The 20,338-nt window shown below is 38.3% G+C and overlaps 1 protein-coding gene across 3 annotated transcripts in view; it reads right to left on the bottom strand.

Moving 5' to 3' along the window:
* LOC143275243 (uncharacterized) overlaps positions 1-20,338 on the bottom strand; it is a 36,008-nt gene that overhangs the window by 10,614 nt on the left and 5,056 nt on the right. For 2 of the 3 annotated variants that reach the window (XM_076579230.1, XM_076579218.1), the window contains exons 4-12: positions 17,872-17,978; positions 16,870-17,080; positions 15,987-16,090; positions 15,552-15,620; positions 9,367-9,397; positions 3,547-3,702; positions 2,274-2,404; positions 1,312-1,549; positions 552-570 (exon numbers count right to left, since the gene is read on the bottom strand). In XM_076579230.1, the coding sequence (XP_076435345.1) occupies positions 552-570; positions 1,312-1,549; positions 2,274-2,404; positions 3,547-3,702; positions 9,367-9,397; positions 15,552-15,620; positions 15,987-16,090; positions 16,870-17,080; positions 17,872-17,978 (1,066 nt within the window). The remainder of the gene's footprint in view (positions 1-551; positions 571-1,311; positions 1,550-2,273; positions 2,405-3,546; positions 3,703-9,366; positions 9,398-15,551; positions 15,621-15,986; positions 16,091-16,869; positions 17,081-17,871; positions 17,979-20,338) is intronic. The other variant, XM_076579223.1, reaches the window with a different exon arrangement.

Here is a 20,338-nt window from a genome sequence, read left to right on the forward strand (position 1 = left end):
ATGTGCAGCATGATCTTTAAGGTATACTTTCTGTTTCTTTGCATTTTATTAACAAAAACATTGGTGAACATAGGCAGATTTCTCTTGTCCATTGCGTTAAGACTCCCATTACCACTAACAGAGAGAGACTGTGTGTGTGTGTTTGTGTGTGTATGTGTGTGGTGTTGATGCTGTTGTTGTAGTGGTGGTGATACTCAGTACCTTAGGATATATATAAATGTGAATGATACTGCCAGTCTGCATTTCTGCATCCTGTTACAGTGGGTTTGTCCTTCTGGGTTCTCAATTTAAATGATTTTCATGTAAGTGTTAATGAATTCCTTTCCTATTTTCTGCCTTCATAAAGCTGTGAAGGTGGACAAAAAATGTCAGTCATTTTAAACAGACAGATTTAGTTTAACACAATGTGAACCTCTTTATATGAACATACAGATAACAGAAACAAAACATGATTTTTTTTTCTTACTGTGTAAGGGGCATAAAAAAAAATTGTGGTGGATACGTATACATGTATATACATACATTTTTTTCCTTCTTTTTTTTCCACTTACCTTCCAAAACGTTGTTTCTCTGAAACAGAAAGGAAAAATAATTCAACAACTTTCATTTACTTATTATAAGAATAAGTCAAAAACAAAATGTACATACTCCAGTCTTTTTTAACTTATGTTCTTTGAAAACACCAGTGAACCAAAATCTCTCTCTCTGAGTGCCAACATGTAAGGGCTTCAACCAATGAAATACTTGTCCGTGAGCTGGGAACACCCAAATCAGGATACAAAAATGCTAGTATCTTAAAACAGCAACACCTGATAAATACTAATGCAGGTTCAATGCACAAGTTACACATACCATGATATAATTCAGAGAGTAAAACAATATTAAAAGAAGATGACTGCTGGAAGATGAAAAATATAAGTGCAAAAACTAAGTCAAATGCTGTCAGGATAACAACTTGTGTTGTTTCAAATATTATGCACACACAATAAAAAGAAGCTACTTGTACAAATACACAATAAAAAGAAGTTACTTCTACAAAGTATTTTGGAGATGTACATCACTAAAATATGTCAAATCATGAAAGTCTGTAGGAACCCAGAGTTATTTCACAAGGAAACTAAACACTGATGAAAAATTTGCTTGAAAATACAGTTGAATACAAAATGATAACCATCTCACTGAGCACTTGAAGCACAGTTTAAATGTATTTCTGCGCATACAGAAGGGGATCAACAAGAAAAAGAAAAAAGTAAGTTCCAAAACCTGGGAAGCAAAATCCCATGGATTAGTGGAACGACTGACCAGACCCACCTTTCTTGACCGGTTTTGGGTCATCAGCGGTCTTCTTCTCCTCCTCCTTTTCTTCACGCTCCTTTTTCTTTGGTTCTTTTTTATCATCACTGCTGCCCGCTGGCTTTTCCATAAGTGGCTCCTTCCGTCCCTCCTGCTTCTCAATGTCTGAACACACCTCTTCCAAAAAGACGGACAGCTGCGACTTTTTACCACCATGGCTCCGGACATGCTCGTAGACAGTCGGGTGGTGGTCTCTCTGAAACAAACATATTCACCCGAGTACAAGAACACATGGACAAACATTCTTCTAGGTAGTAAGGTACACAACCACATGAACGTATTTCAATCAGTCATTTTTTCATAAATACAACATGGAGAAGAAAAAAAGATGAAAAAAACCTCTTTAAATCTGCCTGAGCATAAAGTGAGGAGGGGAGAAGAATTGCATTTCTTATTGTTTTTCTTCTCAAGCTGTATCCTCTCTAACTGGTGCTCATACATCTTATCTTTGGGAGCTGCTTCCAGTGTGCAAAGGAATTTTCCTCTCATGGATCACAAGCTTCATGAGCCCCAAAGGGATGAAAAGGCATTCAGCTGCATCACTTGCAACTGTCTCCCGGTTACATTATTTTACGAAATTTTAAAACACTTACCATGTCTTCAAAGACAGTTTCCAAAGATGATATCAAAAAGTCAAAGCACATTTGTATTTTTCTACTGGAACATGCAGAATATGAATGATGATGTCATCTGTATATGCGTGTGTGTGTGTGTGTGTGTGTGTGTGTGTGTGTGTGTATGTGTGTGTGCATGTGTCTGTCTGTGTCCCAAATCTGATGATACATCTCTCACTACTTGCAGTCATATGTAAAAACTAAATAAGTCACATCCAACTTTCTTGCCTGCAATAAGTTCTCCCAACATGATCACACTAAAGTTTATAAAATAAAAAAAATCTTTTTAAAAAGCTGGTAACTAACCAGGTACTTCATGCGATGCTTGGAACCAATCAGATGAGACATGATCCCCGCTGAATCACACGAGCTGTGACATGTCATACACAAGAATGTTGGCTGCTTCCCTGCACGACCTTCTTTGACATATGCAGTACCTGAACACAGCACACAAAACAGTATTCAGTGATCTACTGTTAAATTGAACTGTTTATCAATCATCCAAGAGAAAATATAAAAGGTTTCAATTATCATAAATCTTTGGCAAGATTTTCTGGAATGATGACTGGATTATGCAATGCCGTGAATGTTGAAGTCCAACAGTTTCGAGCAAAAAACTGCTGGTACATGACAGCCACTATAACTGTATGAATGGCAGCGTTGCTCAACTGTAATTGAAGCTTTTCAGTTTCTTGTGAAATATTTCCAACAGGAATAGAATACCCATCCGACGGGCACAATAACCGAATGGTTCAAGCATTGGACTTTTAATCTGAGGGTCCCAGGTTCGAATCTCGGTGACGGCACCTGGTGGGTAATTGAAGAGATTTTTCCAATCTCCCAGGTCAACATATGTGCAGACCTGCTAGTGCCTGAACCCCATTCATGTGTATACACAAACAAGAGATCAAATACGCACGTTAAATATCCTGTAATCCATGTCAGCATTCAGCGGGTTATGGAAACAAGAACATACACAGCAAGCACACCCCCGAAAGCAGAGTATGGCTGCCTACAGCGGCGTAAACATGGTCATACACGTAAAAGCCCACTCGTGTACATAAGAGTGAATGTGGGAGTTGCTGCCCACGAATGCAGAAGAAAAAAAAGAATACCCATCCATGGAAAAGATGGAAAAGAACAGAAACCATCAGAAAATACCTAGTATTTACTAAATGAGATTTTAACAGAATGATCTAGGGAAGGAGATATGGAAAGAGAGAGGGAAAGGCAAGAATTCAATAAGAAAGACTTCATTTTTATATTCTACATTTTCAAGATTCTTTTACATCCAATGTTGTCTTCAATACAAAGGAGAGTTTTTTTGCTGTAACAAACTAATTCTGGGGGATACTTTGTTCATTTTCATAATCAACTTGTGAATTAACCTGTAAAAGCATGCTGACCAATCAATTTCAATGACCCATTCATCTCTCTTGAGATGAGGTCAAATGTCCTATTATGTTTGGGCATGTCAGAACATTTGTTCTATTGTCCATGAGGATGTAATGCCTGTAAAGAATACAAGAGACTTTCCTGACAAGGGACTGAAAACAAAATCTTCATGGCCCTGACTTACCAACCACAGCCTCTTTGACAGATTTGATCAGGTCCAGCAGCACAGATGGCCCCTCAGCTGGTTTCATGTCCAGGACTGCTGCAGTGACTGGCTTCAAACTCTCGGGTATCTTAGCCTTGGGCCCAAGTCTGCTATAAATGCGTGAAGGCAGAGGTGCTGTAAATTTGAGAAAAAAAGTACAATGTTTATTGCACATCCCATCTAACTTTTCCTTCTGTTCCCCCCACCCCCTACATTTTTTTAAAGGTCTTGTCAGTGTTGCATATCTTGGAGGTGATAGTTTTAAGGTGATCTGACAGCACACTTCCTGGGTAAGAGCTGACATTGGGCAAAAGAATCCCACATTTGCCCACTATGCAATGTCTGTACTTCACCATGGTAGCTATGTAATCTTGACACTATATTTCAATAAGGATTATGCCATCTCTGTGGCCATCTCAACTTGATAAGAACTCTTAGATGTGAGCACTGCTAAGCTTCTAATTTGTCAAGATGTTGCCTTGACCGTTGACATCCCATCCTGTTTCCCATGTCATAATAATGGAGATGACCTGGATGCTCTTATTCATATCTACCAACCAACCAAGTTTGATTCTTATGCCACCAATGATAGTTGAGAAAATGTTAAGTTTACCACACACGCACAGATGACTGAAACTTCAATGAAATATCACTCTCATTAGAACTCAAGTCACTGACTGCAGCTGCATTTGTCTTATTGTTAAAAAATGACAGTGAACCAATGTGTTCCATACTCTGCCAAAAAATGTTTCAAATTCTAAGGCGCATCCTCCATTTCTTTTTCCTATTCTGATTTTAATAATAATATATATAGTGCAACATGTTGTAATGCTTGCATCAAAATTATTTTCAAAGTGAAAAAGATCGTCAGTAGTGATTGAGAGCTGATAGGTTGATGCTGTTACTGCCACAACCATGATTCCATCTTCAGCCAAAGTTAATGCTGAGGCCCTGATGTCATCATTGGAACCCTCCTCATACAATGCGTCAACCGCTCGCTTGTCTGCTCTGTTGATCTCCACCTTACTGACTCTGTTCATGGTCATTTTTAAGGAAACTTGCCAGTTTTTACAAAAGAATGTTCTCATTACGACATCAACTGCTCCTCCCACAAATATGGAAAGTTACAATTTGTCGCTGCAATTGACAGACATGTCCTCCGATTTCACAGCCATAAATGTCAAACTTCTGGGTTCAAAGGTCCACCTCAATTCAATTCTGATAGCTTTAATCAAATACAAAGATTCAGCACACTGCACCACAGGGCAGACAGCTCCAAATTATTATTTGAAAAAAAAAAAAAAAAGAGGCCACCTTACAGTCCGAAAAATACAGCAGATCAGAACAGCTGTCTTAGTGTCTGGATTTTTATCCAAATCTTAACTTAACCCATTGACTGCTGCTGACATGTTTGCCCGTCAGTGAAGGGCTGTCACCTAAGACAGACTGAGCTTACAGGTCAGGGTGTCAGTCACCATTATTTCTTTGGACTTCCTCTTGGGATCATTACTTCTGCTTCAGCAAAACAACACTTAAGAGTACACAATAAGTAGCAATTTAGAATTCATGCCACACTGATCTCTTTTCACCAACTCAAGGGGTTAATATAGGTGTTCACTGATACAAACCCATCTTCATCTTAAAGATATCTTGATGATATTCCAGAGCCCCAGTGAAAACCACACCATCAGTTATCCAAATATGCACTGTAATTTTCAACCTATAACTGTATAAGGTGATATTTTTTTTTTTTTTACTCAAATCTTACCGCTGCATCTAACCAGCTGTATGCACTCTATCTATGTCTGAAAACTAAATTCTGACTATCACGTGAGGCCACCTGACACAACAAACTAAATATATGACAACATTGTTGGTCACAATTAACGCTCACAATCGCACTGAATAACACTTCAGTCTTTCCACTGTTCGATTCAACATGATTCATGTTCACCTTCCAATCAAACTGAAACCAAATTGCATAGTACACCGAATTTCAACTGAACATGACTGCAGTTCACCCTTAGGCTATATATAAAAAATAAAAAATTTTTTAAACAACAAAAAAAAACAGTATCTGAGTTGGGGATAAATTCATGGTGTGAAAGTAGAGAAACTGGATGTAAATTGATCGTTTTCCAAAAGCAGATCGCAGAGCAAAATGGCGGAAGAGACTGAAAGCACGTCTAGCAGACTGAATTCTAATTGAACAAGTTAATGAACTAGGACTTTACAACAGTGTACATTTAACTGAAGGCTGTAAAACTAAAGAAAAATGTGTGAAAAAAAGAAGAAAAGAAAGCAGCAGATAACAGAGCAGATACATGGAGTAACACAGCCAAGTTTACAAGCAGATGAAAACAAGTCGGATTCTGATCCAGTTTTCCAGGAAAACAACATCCACTGTTTGCAGAGCCCAAATGAAGGACTTTCACTCTTCAGCAGACGCAGCTCATTGGATGTGTACGTCTTATATGATTAAAAAAAAAAAAAATTAATCTTGAAATTCAGGGGGTGTGCATAATGAGCTGCAACGTCTCATAGGCTGAAAATTACAGTACAACAAATCAATGTACACGTGGACAGACAATATTCCCTATTTGGTCTTGATCCTGGGTTTTTCCAGTAAATTCTGAACTTTACCCTTCAGTGGTGCATCTGTCAAATAAGTTTCATCAAACTCAGTCCAATGTGAGCAATGCTTTAGTGATTATACTGAACCAGGCAGGTATAAATAGCAGAAACAAAATACCAATTTTGAGATCCGGGCATCAGAAGTTTCATAAATAAAAGAAACTGCAAGCAATTTGGAGACCCTGTATCAAATTCATGCAAAATATAAGCTCTAAAACAAATTAACATTTTCCAAGCAAAAAATAATTTATGCTAATGACTACGTCGCTGAACATTAACTATGGGGCTATCTTAAAGTCACCTTTTGGCAACTAAATGCAACCTGCACTTCCTCTGTAAACACATTCCATTTCAATACTGCAAACTTCTTTCCACTCTGTCACAATTAAAACTCCTTTTTATTTACTGACGGGTGTTTTTGATTTTTTTTTCTTCAATAACTATCTTACAACCAGGGAACTGGTGATAATTCTGATCCCTGAAAAGCCAGTTAGAATTTTCCTTGCCTCTTATCAAACACACAAAAAGACATCTTTGAATTTTTTTAATACATGTCTTATACATTTCATATAACCCTCCAAATATTCATACAGTCATTGTTCCCTGTTGATGCCCATCTTCTGATGTATCCATGTTTAAGTTGTCTTTTTTTTTTGTCTTTTTTTTTTGTCAGTTCACCATTATCTAATGTCCAATCACTTGCACTAGTTACAGCCAGGTTTTCTTTCCTTTCTTACATCCCCTAGTAATCAGTCAGTAACTCAAGCAGCTAAAAATTCAAATTACTTGAAACAGTCTTTGTTCTTGTGCTCAATCTTCAAGAAACAACATGACACATCCTCCTCTTGGACTTGACATGCTGCCAACAGCTGAACAGTTCAACTTTCAAAAGAGTCAACCAAAGAGTATGGATAGCATCCATGAAGGTGAAGGCCTGAGGTCGCTGCATACCAGTGAAGGAAAATGATGGTGATGAAAGCTGCATTTATCATCTTCAAGCATCTTCAGAAATGCACACGGGATACAATAATTAAATAGAATTTCTCCAAACGTTAAAAACAACATCCTGCATCTCACTGGTAACAAGGATGCCACAATACAAAAGTGCATGTAGCGTCAACCGACAAAAACATACCTGTTTGCCCCCAAACAAATATAAGTGCAGCTTGGATGTGCAAAAAGTGTAGTTTCAGAGTAGCAAAGTGTATTTCTTCACCGCCAAAGTTGACATAAATATATTATTATTATCATGATGAAGACAAATGAATGGTTTTCTTACCTTACATAAACAGCTTGATAAAACTGTATTTAATCAGTAATGATGAATGTCTCAGACAGGCAGATAAAGGGAACAGACAATTGTTGGTGTTGATGTTCAACCCAAAACAGGAATTTATTTACATACATGTCAAACACACATACGCACACACTAGTATAGTAGTAACCAGGGTCACTTCAATGCCTTCAACTGAAGAAATTAGTGCCTTCGAAAACTTGTCTACATCAAGTGGCAGATTCAAATCCATGATCAGCCGGCAGATCATCGCTTCAGCCCTCATGACGTCCTGCTTCATTGTATCTTTCTTTTCTACCATTTGGGGTTGAAAGAACGAAAGCCGTGGATTTAAACTTTCCAGTGGCTTTCTCACAGTCTGCATGTGTCCTGGTATCGTAGAATCGAGTACATCAACCAACCTTCCATGCTTACATGAAAAGTCTGTTTTGCATATCATGCAGAAAACAAAGTATGGGGGCCTTCTTTGAAGCCACCAAACAAGAGTATTTCGGGTGATACGAACTGATGAACTTTTGCTCCACCTTTTTTTTCTTTGCAATCCAACTTAGATGTTGAAGGCTGCACAGTTTCATAATCTAATTCTTCCTATGTTTCACACTGTTGTTTCTTGTCCGCCATTTTGGATGGTAAAGAGACACTCGTTCACTTATCATGTGCGCTTGTGCTTGGGCATGCAATTGCTTCAAGTGTTTATCATGAGACAACTTGTGGGCAGCGATAGAGAATAAAACAAGGAAACGCAATCCCAAGAACTGAAAAAATGCGCGCCACCTGTTGAGAAAAAAAACACATGGATCTGTGTTTAAACCGCATCAGGAGTGAACCGTATAGCTGGCAACGAGGCATTCGCGACGTTTTATGTATTGATGTGTAGCATAGCAATAGCTTCAAAAGTGGAGAATGCTACACACTAGTCATAGCATAAACGGGTCTGCATAAAGTAACCGCATTGCCGGAACGATTTACATATATTACTTGTGCCTCAGTCTCACCAATTCGCCTGTGTGTGGCTGAATGAAAGGAGGAGAAAAACAAGCCCTCATTCTTGTCTTTGTTCTAGTGCAACGAATACAGTTACAGCCCCATGTACATTTTCTTGTGTTGATTTCTGCACAGTCTTCAAGTCACTCATAACGCCAAACACAAGCAAAATTTGCAGATAACTTTATACACAGTTAATGCAGTTCATACAATTTGAAAAGTGACTGGATAAGTGAATATGGGTACTGTTTGTGGGTAAGAGTATGAACATGTATATGTATGTAGTGTGTGTGGGGGTGAGATGAATGTATATATTATATATATCATGGCTGAATGAACACGTGAGCAATCATTATTTCTGTGCAAGCGTGTTTGTGTGCAAGTGTGCAGACATGCCTACCCCAGAATCTGAAGATCAGTACTACAAACTCCAGAATGAAGCATTCTTATGAGCAACACCACATCACAATTCCATGTCTGGGAATACTATTTCTTGTAGCTACTTATGCTGATTTTGCCTTTGGTAGTGATCCACATACATCCTCTTCATCACAGCTCAAAATCTTAAAGTTCAAGAGTAGTTCTCGCATGCACTCCTCTTCATCGTCATGTTGGTTTGCCGATTCACTTCGTGGCCTTTCTAAATTTCCTGTTTCCTTTCTCTGAAGAAATCAACTGCACGCAATTTTTTCGCCCACTTTGGTCACACATTTTTTGTATTTTCATTGGTGCTGTAACATTGTTGGTTTCCTGGAACACATTTGGACAAATCAAGACAGCAGGCATGTCTGTATGCGCAAATAATTCTCATACCATAAAACACAAAACATTACAAAGACGGGGCCTTTTCTTGCATGGAGTGTTAACGAAGTAGTAATGCTGCTTACACTTACTTCCTTTCTCAATCGCCTCTTGCACCTGAAACACAGCAAACAAGTGAAAACACTGTAAGCCTTTACTCTTTCAGGTTACCTTTCTCACAAAATCTGTAGCCTACTTACTGGTCAAACCTCTTGACATTTAATTATTTCCTTAAATCCTTGGCAAATGTCTCCTTCATCCATTGCACTTAGAGTACACATCTTACTATGATACTGGAAGAGCTATTTTCTTATCTGATTTGCATGTTTATGATTTTGGTTCCCTCTTACAACTGAAAAAAAGCAAAACTACAGTTTTTGTATTCAACATCAATATGACAACACATGCAGTCAATAAATGAGATCATCAATGATTCATATTGAACCATTTTCTAATTATAATCTAAGTCTGTTTAACCAATTTATCATACCAATTCATCTTCTGACTTACCCCTGGGCAGATGACCAGAAAAGTTTTCAAAACAGCTCTGCGTTGCTTTTCCTGTTCTTCCCGAATACTTACCTGTTCATTGTTGCTTTCCTTCTTTTTGTAAGAGTATGTTACCACACTTAAAAAGCACTATCTGGCTTCAATCTTGATCCTAAACCCACCTTTTCACCAAAATTAATCATTAACAGTTATACAGATTAAGTAAGTAGGAAGAAAATAAATCAAAAGCAAACATTTACAGAAAGAGAGAGAGAGAGAGAGAGAAACGTGTGAATTATCAACATCCTATCAATATCATATATATTTTGCTTCATGTAATCAAATGTGTATTTCAGATGAACCCAGGCTGGACTTTTTAAATGCTTCATCATCATGTTCAATGAATGGGCCTACCTGGACACAAGCTTTGTATTCAAGGATAATATGACTGCTGGCTTTCCTTTTTTGGTCTGGTAGTATTCATAACAAAAACTTTGCAAGCACCCACATTCACTCCCTCACACACACAGACATACAGAGACACAAACATACACACACAAATTCCAAAACACATGCCCCTACCACTACTCCTACCCAATCCCCTGCACAGTGCTGGACAAAGATGGAAAAGTCTGGAAAAAAAAACTAACCCACAAAATACACAAATGCAATGTGGAGGTAGAGCATGCAGACAGAGAGATTCCCAGTTCAACCTTCCTACCTGTGAAACCATTTTTCAGCTGCAGCTTTCAGGTGTCATACCTTTTTCCTGCTACACAACAGCACAAAGAATGGCTTGTTTTGAGCAATTTCTAAGCCATCCATTTTTTTTCAACTTATAAAAAGTTACTTCTCTCAGCTTTCAACCCCCTGTAGCCTCAGTACGAAACCTGTGTCATTCCATGCACTTAATGCAGCCTCCATTCTTTTGCGCTCAGCATCTAAAAACTTGTATAAATGACGTCATACCTTATTCTTAAACAGGAAGCTTTGACAGGGATTGAACAGGTTCAAATTTTCAGGTCAGTCGGTCAACAAAAAGAAAATGATGTCCAGAATGTTATGCGCAGACTGATATCGCTTTCACGTTTTGAACTTATTCAGATAACGTTTTTCCTGCAAATGCACAACTGGCCTCTCTGTGAGCACAACAGCCAGATCTATGCTAAATAAACACAACAGCTGAACAAGAAAGCAGACAAACTCCTGTATCCAATAAATTTAGACTTCTATAAAAAAAATTTTTAAAAACACAACTACATATATATATATATATATATATATCTTGTTGAAAAACCTACCAAATAATTAATTTTACTTTTATGACAAAGTAGCAAAATAACAGCACGGGACTGTTTCACAATTTGTCATCTGCTAATTGTGATTCTGCTTTATGACTTTCTTTTCCTAAGAGTTGCTTTCTTTGCGTCTGTCACTTGACTTGTGCTTTTACTTGATGACACTTCAAAGAACAAGACATTTGTACTGAGTACAGACATCTTATGCTCTGTTGTGTTGACAGTACAATCACCTTTATCATGACCACCGAGGCTGAAATCGCACGGAATTACGGACAGCATGATGAACGATCTAGCAAACAGATATGTGTAAAAATAAAATAAAACCCATCTGATATCCCTGTTTCCCATTGCTTGTCCCTTAGTTCCGTGGGGAACCGTCAGGGCACCGTGATGCTGACGTGCACTTGCCTTCTCCATTCTGGATGATCATGTGTGAGTGATTTTATCTCAGTAAATGTCAACCCTCCCAAGTTACAGTAAGCAAAACAAGAGCCTGAAGAGGCTAAGCATTCATGGCTCATGTGGTTTCTGCTCAACAAGAACAACAAAAAAAACCAACAGAAAACACCAGAGCTCGCCATCAGAAACAACTGTTCCTTGCTGAAAACAACAATTCTGAAGCAGCTCGCATCAACTGGCATTTCGTTATTTCATTATCATAATACAATTATGTCAAGTTAAAACTTTCTATGTCTACAGCTTTCTGACTCTGACAGATCGTTAGAAAAAATATCTTCAAACACATCTTCAGGCGTAATTAACAGGATAATAACTCCAGACAAGTCCACTTTTTTCTACAGAGTACATTTGACGGATTGGACATTTCAATCATGATGTCATTTCCGTGACTTAAGTCAGTGACCAAAGGTGTGTATACAACCTAAGTCACAGATTAAAATATCCAAGCCTGTTCAAACCTCTCTTAGTCTTAGCTGTGTACTCGTATCTTCGGCACAAACACCGAAAAATAGCAACTCACTGTCGGAATCCATGAAACTCTCAAAACGGCTGTAACAGTTCTTCAGCAAACAGAAATTCAAACCGAAAAAAAAAAACCACCTCTTCAAATGCACATGCATAATTCATGCAAAGTGTAACTGTTCTGGAAGTTCTGTGCAAATTGCCAGGTCTGACTGATCATTCATGAATATTATACAGGAAATGATGAGGCTTATGCACAAATCAATCTCGGAGTAATCATTCATGAATATTATACAGGAAGTGATGAGGCTTATGCACAAATCAATCTCTGAGTAAAATTTAGCGGCCTCCTTCCCCTCCTTTCAATAATATGCTATCCTGAATAAATAAACAATATTAATGAATGAAAAGGTCCACGCTATTTTCAAAAAAAAACAAACAAAAAAAAGACCACTTGGGCAAATGTAGACAGTGTAATACCTAAAAATTCAAGTGCAAAACACAAAAGCCTTTCTAAGAGTGATGTTATTAAAGATTTCCCCTTACTTACTTCCGGTTAAAGTAGGAAGCTGCAATTGCACATGTATAATAATACATATCTCTATAGTTCAAGTGGTAATCTGCATCTCTGAACACATACTAGTTTCTCTTTCGTAGGCGCTATGGCAGAGTAAATTTGATAATGGAGCCAGATGAATGCAGAGCGGTCATCAAGCTTCTGTACTTGAAAAGCCAAACGCCAAAGAAGACATTGATGATATGAAAGAGACTTAAGTGGAGGATGCCCCATCGAATGATGTAGTCACACATTGGCATTGTCAGTTCAAGTGTGTTCAGACATTGTCTGGCTCACATTCCCAAGTGACAACAGTCACCCCACTGATGAAGACACCATACAGCAAGTGGAGGCCGCCATTTTTGAGGATCGCCACATAACCATCCACCTAGTAGCCCAAGATGTCAAGATCAGTGTGGGGTCTGGAGAAAAAATTATCCATGACTATTTGCACATGCAGATATTGTCTGCATGATGGATTCCCCAGTTGCTCACACCTTTCCAGAAGCATGAACGAGTCACATGCTCCCAGGCTCTTTTGATCATGTACAAAGAAAACCAGGAGGACGTTGACAGACTAATCAAACAGGACAAAACAAGGGTACATCATTTTTAACTGATCCAGAGACCAAAGCCAAGTCAAAGCAATGGAAGCATTTTAACCCACCACCTCCAAATAAGACATGTGTCCAACCCTCTGAGGGCAAGATCATGTTCACGGTCTTTTGGGACCAGCTCGGAGTAGTGAAGATGGATTTTCTGACAAAGGGCACCACAATTAAATCGGACATTCTATACTAACTGCTGCTTCAAGAAATTGTGGGAGGCCATCAAAACCGAGAAGCATGGTATGCTGACCAAAGGTGCCTGCCTCCTGCAAGATAACACCCTGGTTCACAACTCGCATGATGCCCTGACGGAAGCATGATCCTGCAGCTCTGAAATCCTGCCTGACTCCCCTTACTCTCCCAACCTTGCACCATCTGACTTCCACTCTTTCCAACCTTGAAGTCATTTTTAAAGGGCAAACACTTCCCAGACAATGAAACACTTATTTCTGTGGTCAAGTCGTTGTTCCGGCATGACCAGCAGGCTTCCACAGGCAAGGTCTCCACAGCTGCATAAAGCGATGGGAGAAGTGTGTCACCATTGGTGGTACCTATGTAGAGAAAGACTACTAACTGTGTCCATTTTTTTTCCTCTCAGTCCAAGGGAAGTGGGTTAAGGGAAATCTTTAATGAACATCCCTTGTATGAGTCATATTTTAAAATGTAGTGTTTTTGATATAGAGATCCAATACATAAAAAAATTGTTTCCCATAGTAAATTCAGATTAACTTCCCATTAATTCACTGCTCCTGAGGGATGCAATCATCAATGAAACTTCCATACTCAGCAACAACAACAACAAAATTCCTGTTTGATATAAAAGTGATAAAACAATAGCTATTAAACAGTGTATTAGTATGCTAGATAAAAGTGCGAAGTTTTGTGAATAAGAAATAAAAAAGTTAAAGTAAAATGACTGTGGAAATATTTTGACTCATATTTTTTGTGCCCTTCCCAAGTGCTGTCATTAAAAATAGAACTATTTTCCTATTTTGAAGTTATTAAAATTTAAAGTTTACCACAGAGACCTGACACAACAGACACACAACCAAAACACCATGTTATTATATTAGACTCACATCTGTGTTTTCACATACATGAGCCAAAAAAAGAAATCCATTAGGCCAAGGGGGAGAAAGGAAATATAACTCTGGGCCATTCAAATAAAATGTGCTTGTTTGAGAGCACACCTGTCAATGTGTGTATGTCACTATGTGCATAAGCATTTATGTCTGTGTATGAGCATTTGAGTGTATGTCTCCTTGTGTGTGTAACTGTTTCTGAGTGCCTGTGCAAGCCCCCTTCCTCTCTTCAAACATAACTGATCATTCTTGTGGTAAAATTCATATGAAAACAATATAAAAGCACTGGTCACTCATTGTACAATTAAAAAAAAAAGGGGGCACACACTGTAAAACAAAATGAAAAGTAATGCCAGTTTTATTGTTTTGTTTTATTTCTTCTTTCAATGAAAATCTTTCATTTCTTCTCTTCAAATTTCTTGTCATCGCAGGCAAACTACAACTTGACACCAAGAATTTTCGTAAACTCCAACCTGAATTTCAAATACCATTAAGTTCTTTTTCTGTTTATAATTATTACCAGGCAGAAAACTCCCTGTGCTTTTTGCTCTCATCTCAAGGAAAATACCTGGTCTGTATTCCCCTATTGATGAGATTTCAAAGCGAAGTGAAGAAATTCTACTTTAAGACAATATTGTTTTCTGCCCAGAGTTCTGTCATGAAAACCATTTTCTTTCAGTTTCTTTTCTTAAGACAAATCCATACAAGCAAAAGCACAACTATAGGCAGATGCCTGACCAACAGCATAGCCCAATGCACTTTGTCAGGCCTTGAGTGCAAGCATGATATACGTTTGTGTACCTTTTAGAGTGGATTTCTTCAACAAAACTTTGCCAGGGGACAACACTTACGTTGCCTTGGGTTCTTTTCCAGTGCATCAAGTGCATGCTATACATTGGACCTTGGTTTATTGTCTCATCTGAATGACTAGATGGTTTCATTTTCCAGTCAAACTTGGGAGGAAGAGAGAGACAGGGATTCAAGCCCAGACTCTCACAGACACTGTACTGGCAGATAAACATCTTAACCTTTCTGCCGTCTTCTTTATCTTTCAGACAAAGAAATATACTGATCTACTGCAACACCGGAGAATTTATTGCTTGAGAAGGACACTGACTTAAGACTGTGCAAGCTACAAGAACAGAGGCCTGGTGCTAATGCACCTGACTAGAAAGTCCCATATACAGAGCAGGATTCACAAACATATATAATCACACACACACACACACATATATATATATATATATATATATATATATATATATATATACAATAAAAAGTGAAACATATATATAATACGCATAAAAAACTCACTGTTTTATGTGCTCGTCCATTCTGGTGTGTTTTTAAAGCCTGCAGCCCCGTTGTTGCAACATCACACAGCTGTAACACGAAAAAACAACAGTGAAATCAGCGAAGTAGCAAACAATTCTATGACAAAATTACTTTTAACAAGAGGCAAAGCCTTCATTGCACTAATCTTATTCTATAGGAAAGAGCATGAAAATGATTCAACCATCAAAGCTGTAAAAAAACAACAAAAATCTGTTGGTTTTTTTCATGGGCAAAAGGGCAACCAACCTTTTATATGGGCAACCTGGAACCAGACTCCTGTCACATTTTCCACAAAGCCACAGCCAACAAGAAACAGTGACACATTCACATTACTGGAGTACCTAGGAAAGATGATTTTATACATGTACACCAAATTGATAAAAAGAAAATATGGATAATCTGCTTTGTACATACCTCACAGAGAAATGCTTTGGAGGTGTCTTCCTTCTCTTCCCATTCTTCTTCTTCTTCCCAGTACTCTTCATCCTCTTCCTCTTCTTTTGTGTCCTTAGGAGCATCTTAACATAAAAAAGTAGTTAACAATTTGGTGAGATAAAACACTCAAAACCCTTCTCTGCTGTCAAAAACAAATTAGGTCAATACATCACCAGGCCCCTTCTCCAGCCCAATTCACAAGTCAACATTGTGCTCAAAGCCCAGTCAACCTATATTCAGATGAGTGGATCTGATTTTTGTTTTACATTCAAGGATCTGCAAGTATATAAAATCTTAAAAGTATCTATAAATGACAGAATCTATGAATAACATAAACAAAAGTACTGTTACAAAAATGTTTACTTCCAGGATTCATACAGATTTTTTCTCCCCCTTCTCCGTCCCTAAAGAAGAAAAATTCAGACCTTTACAAGATTTCATATATTTTTCAAGTACCTTGTGAAACACATCACTGCAGTAACATAACAGGAAAAGAAAAGACTATTTCTGATGTAAAACAAGTTACATTGTCTTGTGCTGTGCTGTGTTATGCTATGGTGTGGTGTAACATGGTGTGGTTTCATGTGGTGTATTGTTTGTTTGTCTGTTGCATGTTGTGTGGAATTGGTGTGGTATGGTGTGGTATGGCGGTTGTGTCTGTTTGGGGGGGTTGGGGGGGGGGGGAGTGATAAGGAGTGCACATGCATGCAGCATATGTGAGTGGGTACATTTCAAAAAAAATAACCAGTTGTGCAGATAGCAAGGAGTCGTGAAGAGTACAGAAAGCTGTCTTGTCAAAACATCTTCTGTGATCTCACCTGTATGTGGTTGGTTTGGAGCTGAAACATATGTTCTACCCTACCTTGTTGCTGCTGTCCCTGTCCTTCCTTTTGCTGCTGCTGTTGTTCTTGCTGCTGCTCTTGCTGCTGCAGTTGTTCTTGCTGCTGCTGTTGCTCTTGCTGTTGCTCTTGCTGTTGCTGTCCTTTCTTTTCTTCTGCCGGACCCAACTTTTCTTTCTTTGCCTCCATCTGCCGCTGGGTGTGCAGCAACCCTCGTGTATGCTGGAAATATTTCTGGACAAAGAAAAAACAGCCTGTCAACTGTATGTGAGAATACATAGCACAAAACACGTTCTTCTAAAACCAGTCACAGTGAAGCTATGTCTCCGAGTCCAACAGCTGACTTATTCCATCTGTCATCATTACATTGCAGTTTATACACAACAGTGAGAGTATACACCTATCTGTGTGTGTGTGCATGTGTGCGTGTGCATGTGCATGTCACTATGTGTGTGCACGTGTGTAGAAAGAGTGACAGACAGACAGACAGAGACAGAAAGAGAGACAGACACAGAAAAAGAGACAAAGAGATCAACATTTTTGGTAGAGACTGTGAAATAGGTAGACAGGGAGGAGTAGACACTATTTCCTTTCACATCACTTTCCTTTTGTCTTTTCAACCAACTGAGCGGTCCTAAAAAATAAAAAAATTTAAACAGGAGCAAGGATGACAGCTGGACAGAAATATACTATATAGCAACAGTTACTAAGAGATTACCATGCATTTCTAGGTGAACAATTCACTGGGAAACAAACCTCTCTCCGTCTCCGGACTTAACAAAACCTAACTCTGACAAGTCAAAATCATATTTTCATACTGAAGATAAGATTTTAGATCTGAAAAGGCAAATTCAAGAGCACAGGCAGTTGTTAACTTTGACACTTAAATTTTTTGTTTTTGTTTTCATTGTATTACATGTTTATGAGCAACACAATATTTCAAGCCTGACAGCAAACAAAAAACACAATGAGTTACTAAGAAACAGCAGTTGATACAAAGTGAATATTGCAGGATCAAAACATACCTGAAAATTGTCAAAGGGCATATTACAAAGTTTGCAGAATGAAGTATCCTCATCTTCATCATCGTCCTCCTCCTCTTCTTTGTTGTCACCCTCATTAGTTTTTGGTGCTGTAACACAAACAGAAATAGGGGTGAAATTAAGAAGCAAGTTGTAATAAATACAGTAAACACAGAAATTAAGTATCTAAATGAATAAGTAAAAGTGTTGAGAAAAATTGTACACAAAACCAATGGTGCATTTTTTGTTTGTTTTTTTGTTGCAACACTGAAGTGGCAAATACACTCGATTAACAATAACATCCCAAGGGCTTGTGCAATCTGTGGTTTGCATCCTAGAGTCTGGTAATGGAAAAATAGAGACCTTTCTGATTGCCCAGGTCAACCTATGAGTATGTTATCTACAGACTGGTTAGCACCATAATTATTTCCTGCAGATCTTACATGCATGCAGATCTCACATGCTTGTTGAAGACATCATACCCCATCGTCTACAACCTTTGTCCTTTTATCAGTATCAGTATTGCATGAACAAGAAGGAGAAGGATGAAAAAGGGAGAAATGGAGGAAGAGAAACAAATGGGGAAAGAGACAGCCATCACCTATGAAGAGACAAAGAAGGGGGGTGGGTTCAGGGGAACTGAAACATCCTGGTACAATGCAGAGTGGGGGAGAGAGAAGGGACAGTGCGAGAAGCAGTGATGTCCATGATCAAGTGGTTGCCCTCTTGGTGTAACTGCGGATGGGTGTCTCACTGTCATTTTTGATTAAGTCACATGAACAGGCAGGAGCTGGGAGTGAACTTGCAGCTGTCATGAGCACTGGTTCGCATGCTATCTATACATTTGCGGTAAACAAAAGAATGTGCACAAAACAAACAATTCTTAGGAAGATAGAGTAATGCCAGTATATTTGTGTAGCAACATCACCTGACCAAATTAATCTGGAGAACGGTGCACTGAATGTATCTAAAGACAGTTTGTGACTGGAAGCATATCTCATTAATAATGTATAATTGAAACATTTCATTTGTCTTTATATTCCAATCCAATAAAATTAATGAAAAAAACTAGGAATTTACCTGTATCAAGATAGATGTTTTTATAAATGCATGTCTACTTTGTATTTGAGCCTGGTAGGAGTTTTTATAAATGCATGTCTACCATATTCCAAAGTCAATTAGGTGTTTTATAAATTGATGCATGTCTACATATATTTTGCCAACTAGGAGTTTTTATAAGTGCGTGTCTACCAATGTACCATGCATAATCAATGTACTGGAGTCAGGTAGCAGTTTTTATCAATGCACATCTACCATGTACTTGAGCCAGGCAGGAATTGCTATTTCCAACCACAACAACAACAAGAGAGGAAGGCCTTCAAGACTCACTTGTGATACACTTAAAATAAAATAAAAATCCAAGCTTTTATGTATTGAGTATAATTTCAAAATGTATTGTTTAAGATGAGAAAGATCAGTTTAAAGCAAATTAAGTCCCCTAGCATTAATATACAGAGTAATTTCCCTTTTTTACTATCTGCACCAAAACGTTTGCAAAATAAATAAAACTACCATGCTTAGCAAAAGACGTTCCTGTTTGAACAAAAAATGATAACAATGACTGCTGTAGTTGTTGGGTCAGAATATCAGATCAAAGTGCCAAGTTTAGAGAATACAAAAAATATAAATATAACAGTAAATGCAGTTTGCATATAATTAGGCTTCATTTATTTTTTTGTGCCCAACCCAGAGGTGCAATATTGTTTTAAACAAGATGACTGGAAAGAACTGAATTTTTCCTATTTTTATGCCTAATTTGGTGTCAAGTGACAAAGTATTTGCAGAGAAAATGTCAATGTTAAAGTTTACCACGGACACACAGACACACACACAGACAACCGAACACCGGGTTAAAACATACTCACTTTGTTTACGCAAGTGAGTCAAAAATGCATGTCTACTCTGTGAACCAGGTAGGAGTTTTTATAAAAATACATGTCTCAGAGTACCCAAGACAGGTAGAAGTATATAAATTATGCACGTCTCTTGTGTACTTAGCCAGTTTGGAGCTTTTTTCCCCCATATAAATGCACATCTCCCATATGCTTCAGCTTGGTAACAGTAAAGAAAAGAAAAAAAAGATTATATCATTATCTGATTGTCATGTCTCCAGTACACTTGAACCAGGTAGGAAGGTTCAGACATTTTTCTCTGCCACACAATTCTATATTTTTCTCCATTTTTGTTTACTTTGCTTTGTTTTGTTTGTTTTTTGTTGTTGTTGTTGTTGTTTTTTTGGGGGGGAGGAGAGGGTAAGGGGGATGTGGGATTCCCCTCCATGCAGAGGGGGGTCGGGCGGGGGGTGGGGGAGGGGTTGGGGGGGGGGCTGGAGGGGGAGGAGGAGTCCCCTTCAACCCACCACACCACACCACACCACCACCATCCTCACCCTAGTACCTTCCTACCTAGT

This window comes from Babylonia areolata, chromosome 2 (genome assembly GCF_041734735.1).
Source record: "Babylonia areolata isolate BAREFJ2019XMU chromosome 2, ASM4173473v1, whole genome shotgun sequence".
Classification (NCBI taxonomy): domain Eukaryota; kingdom Metazoa; phylum Mollusca; class Gastropoda; order Neogastropoda; family Buccinidae; genus Babylonia; species Babylonia areolata.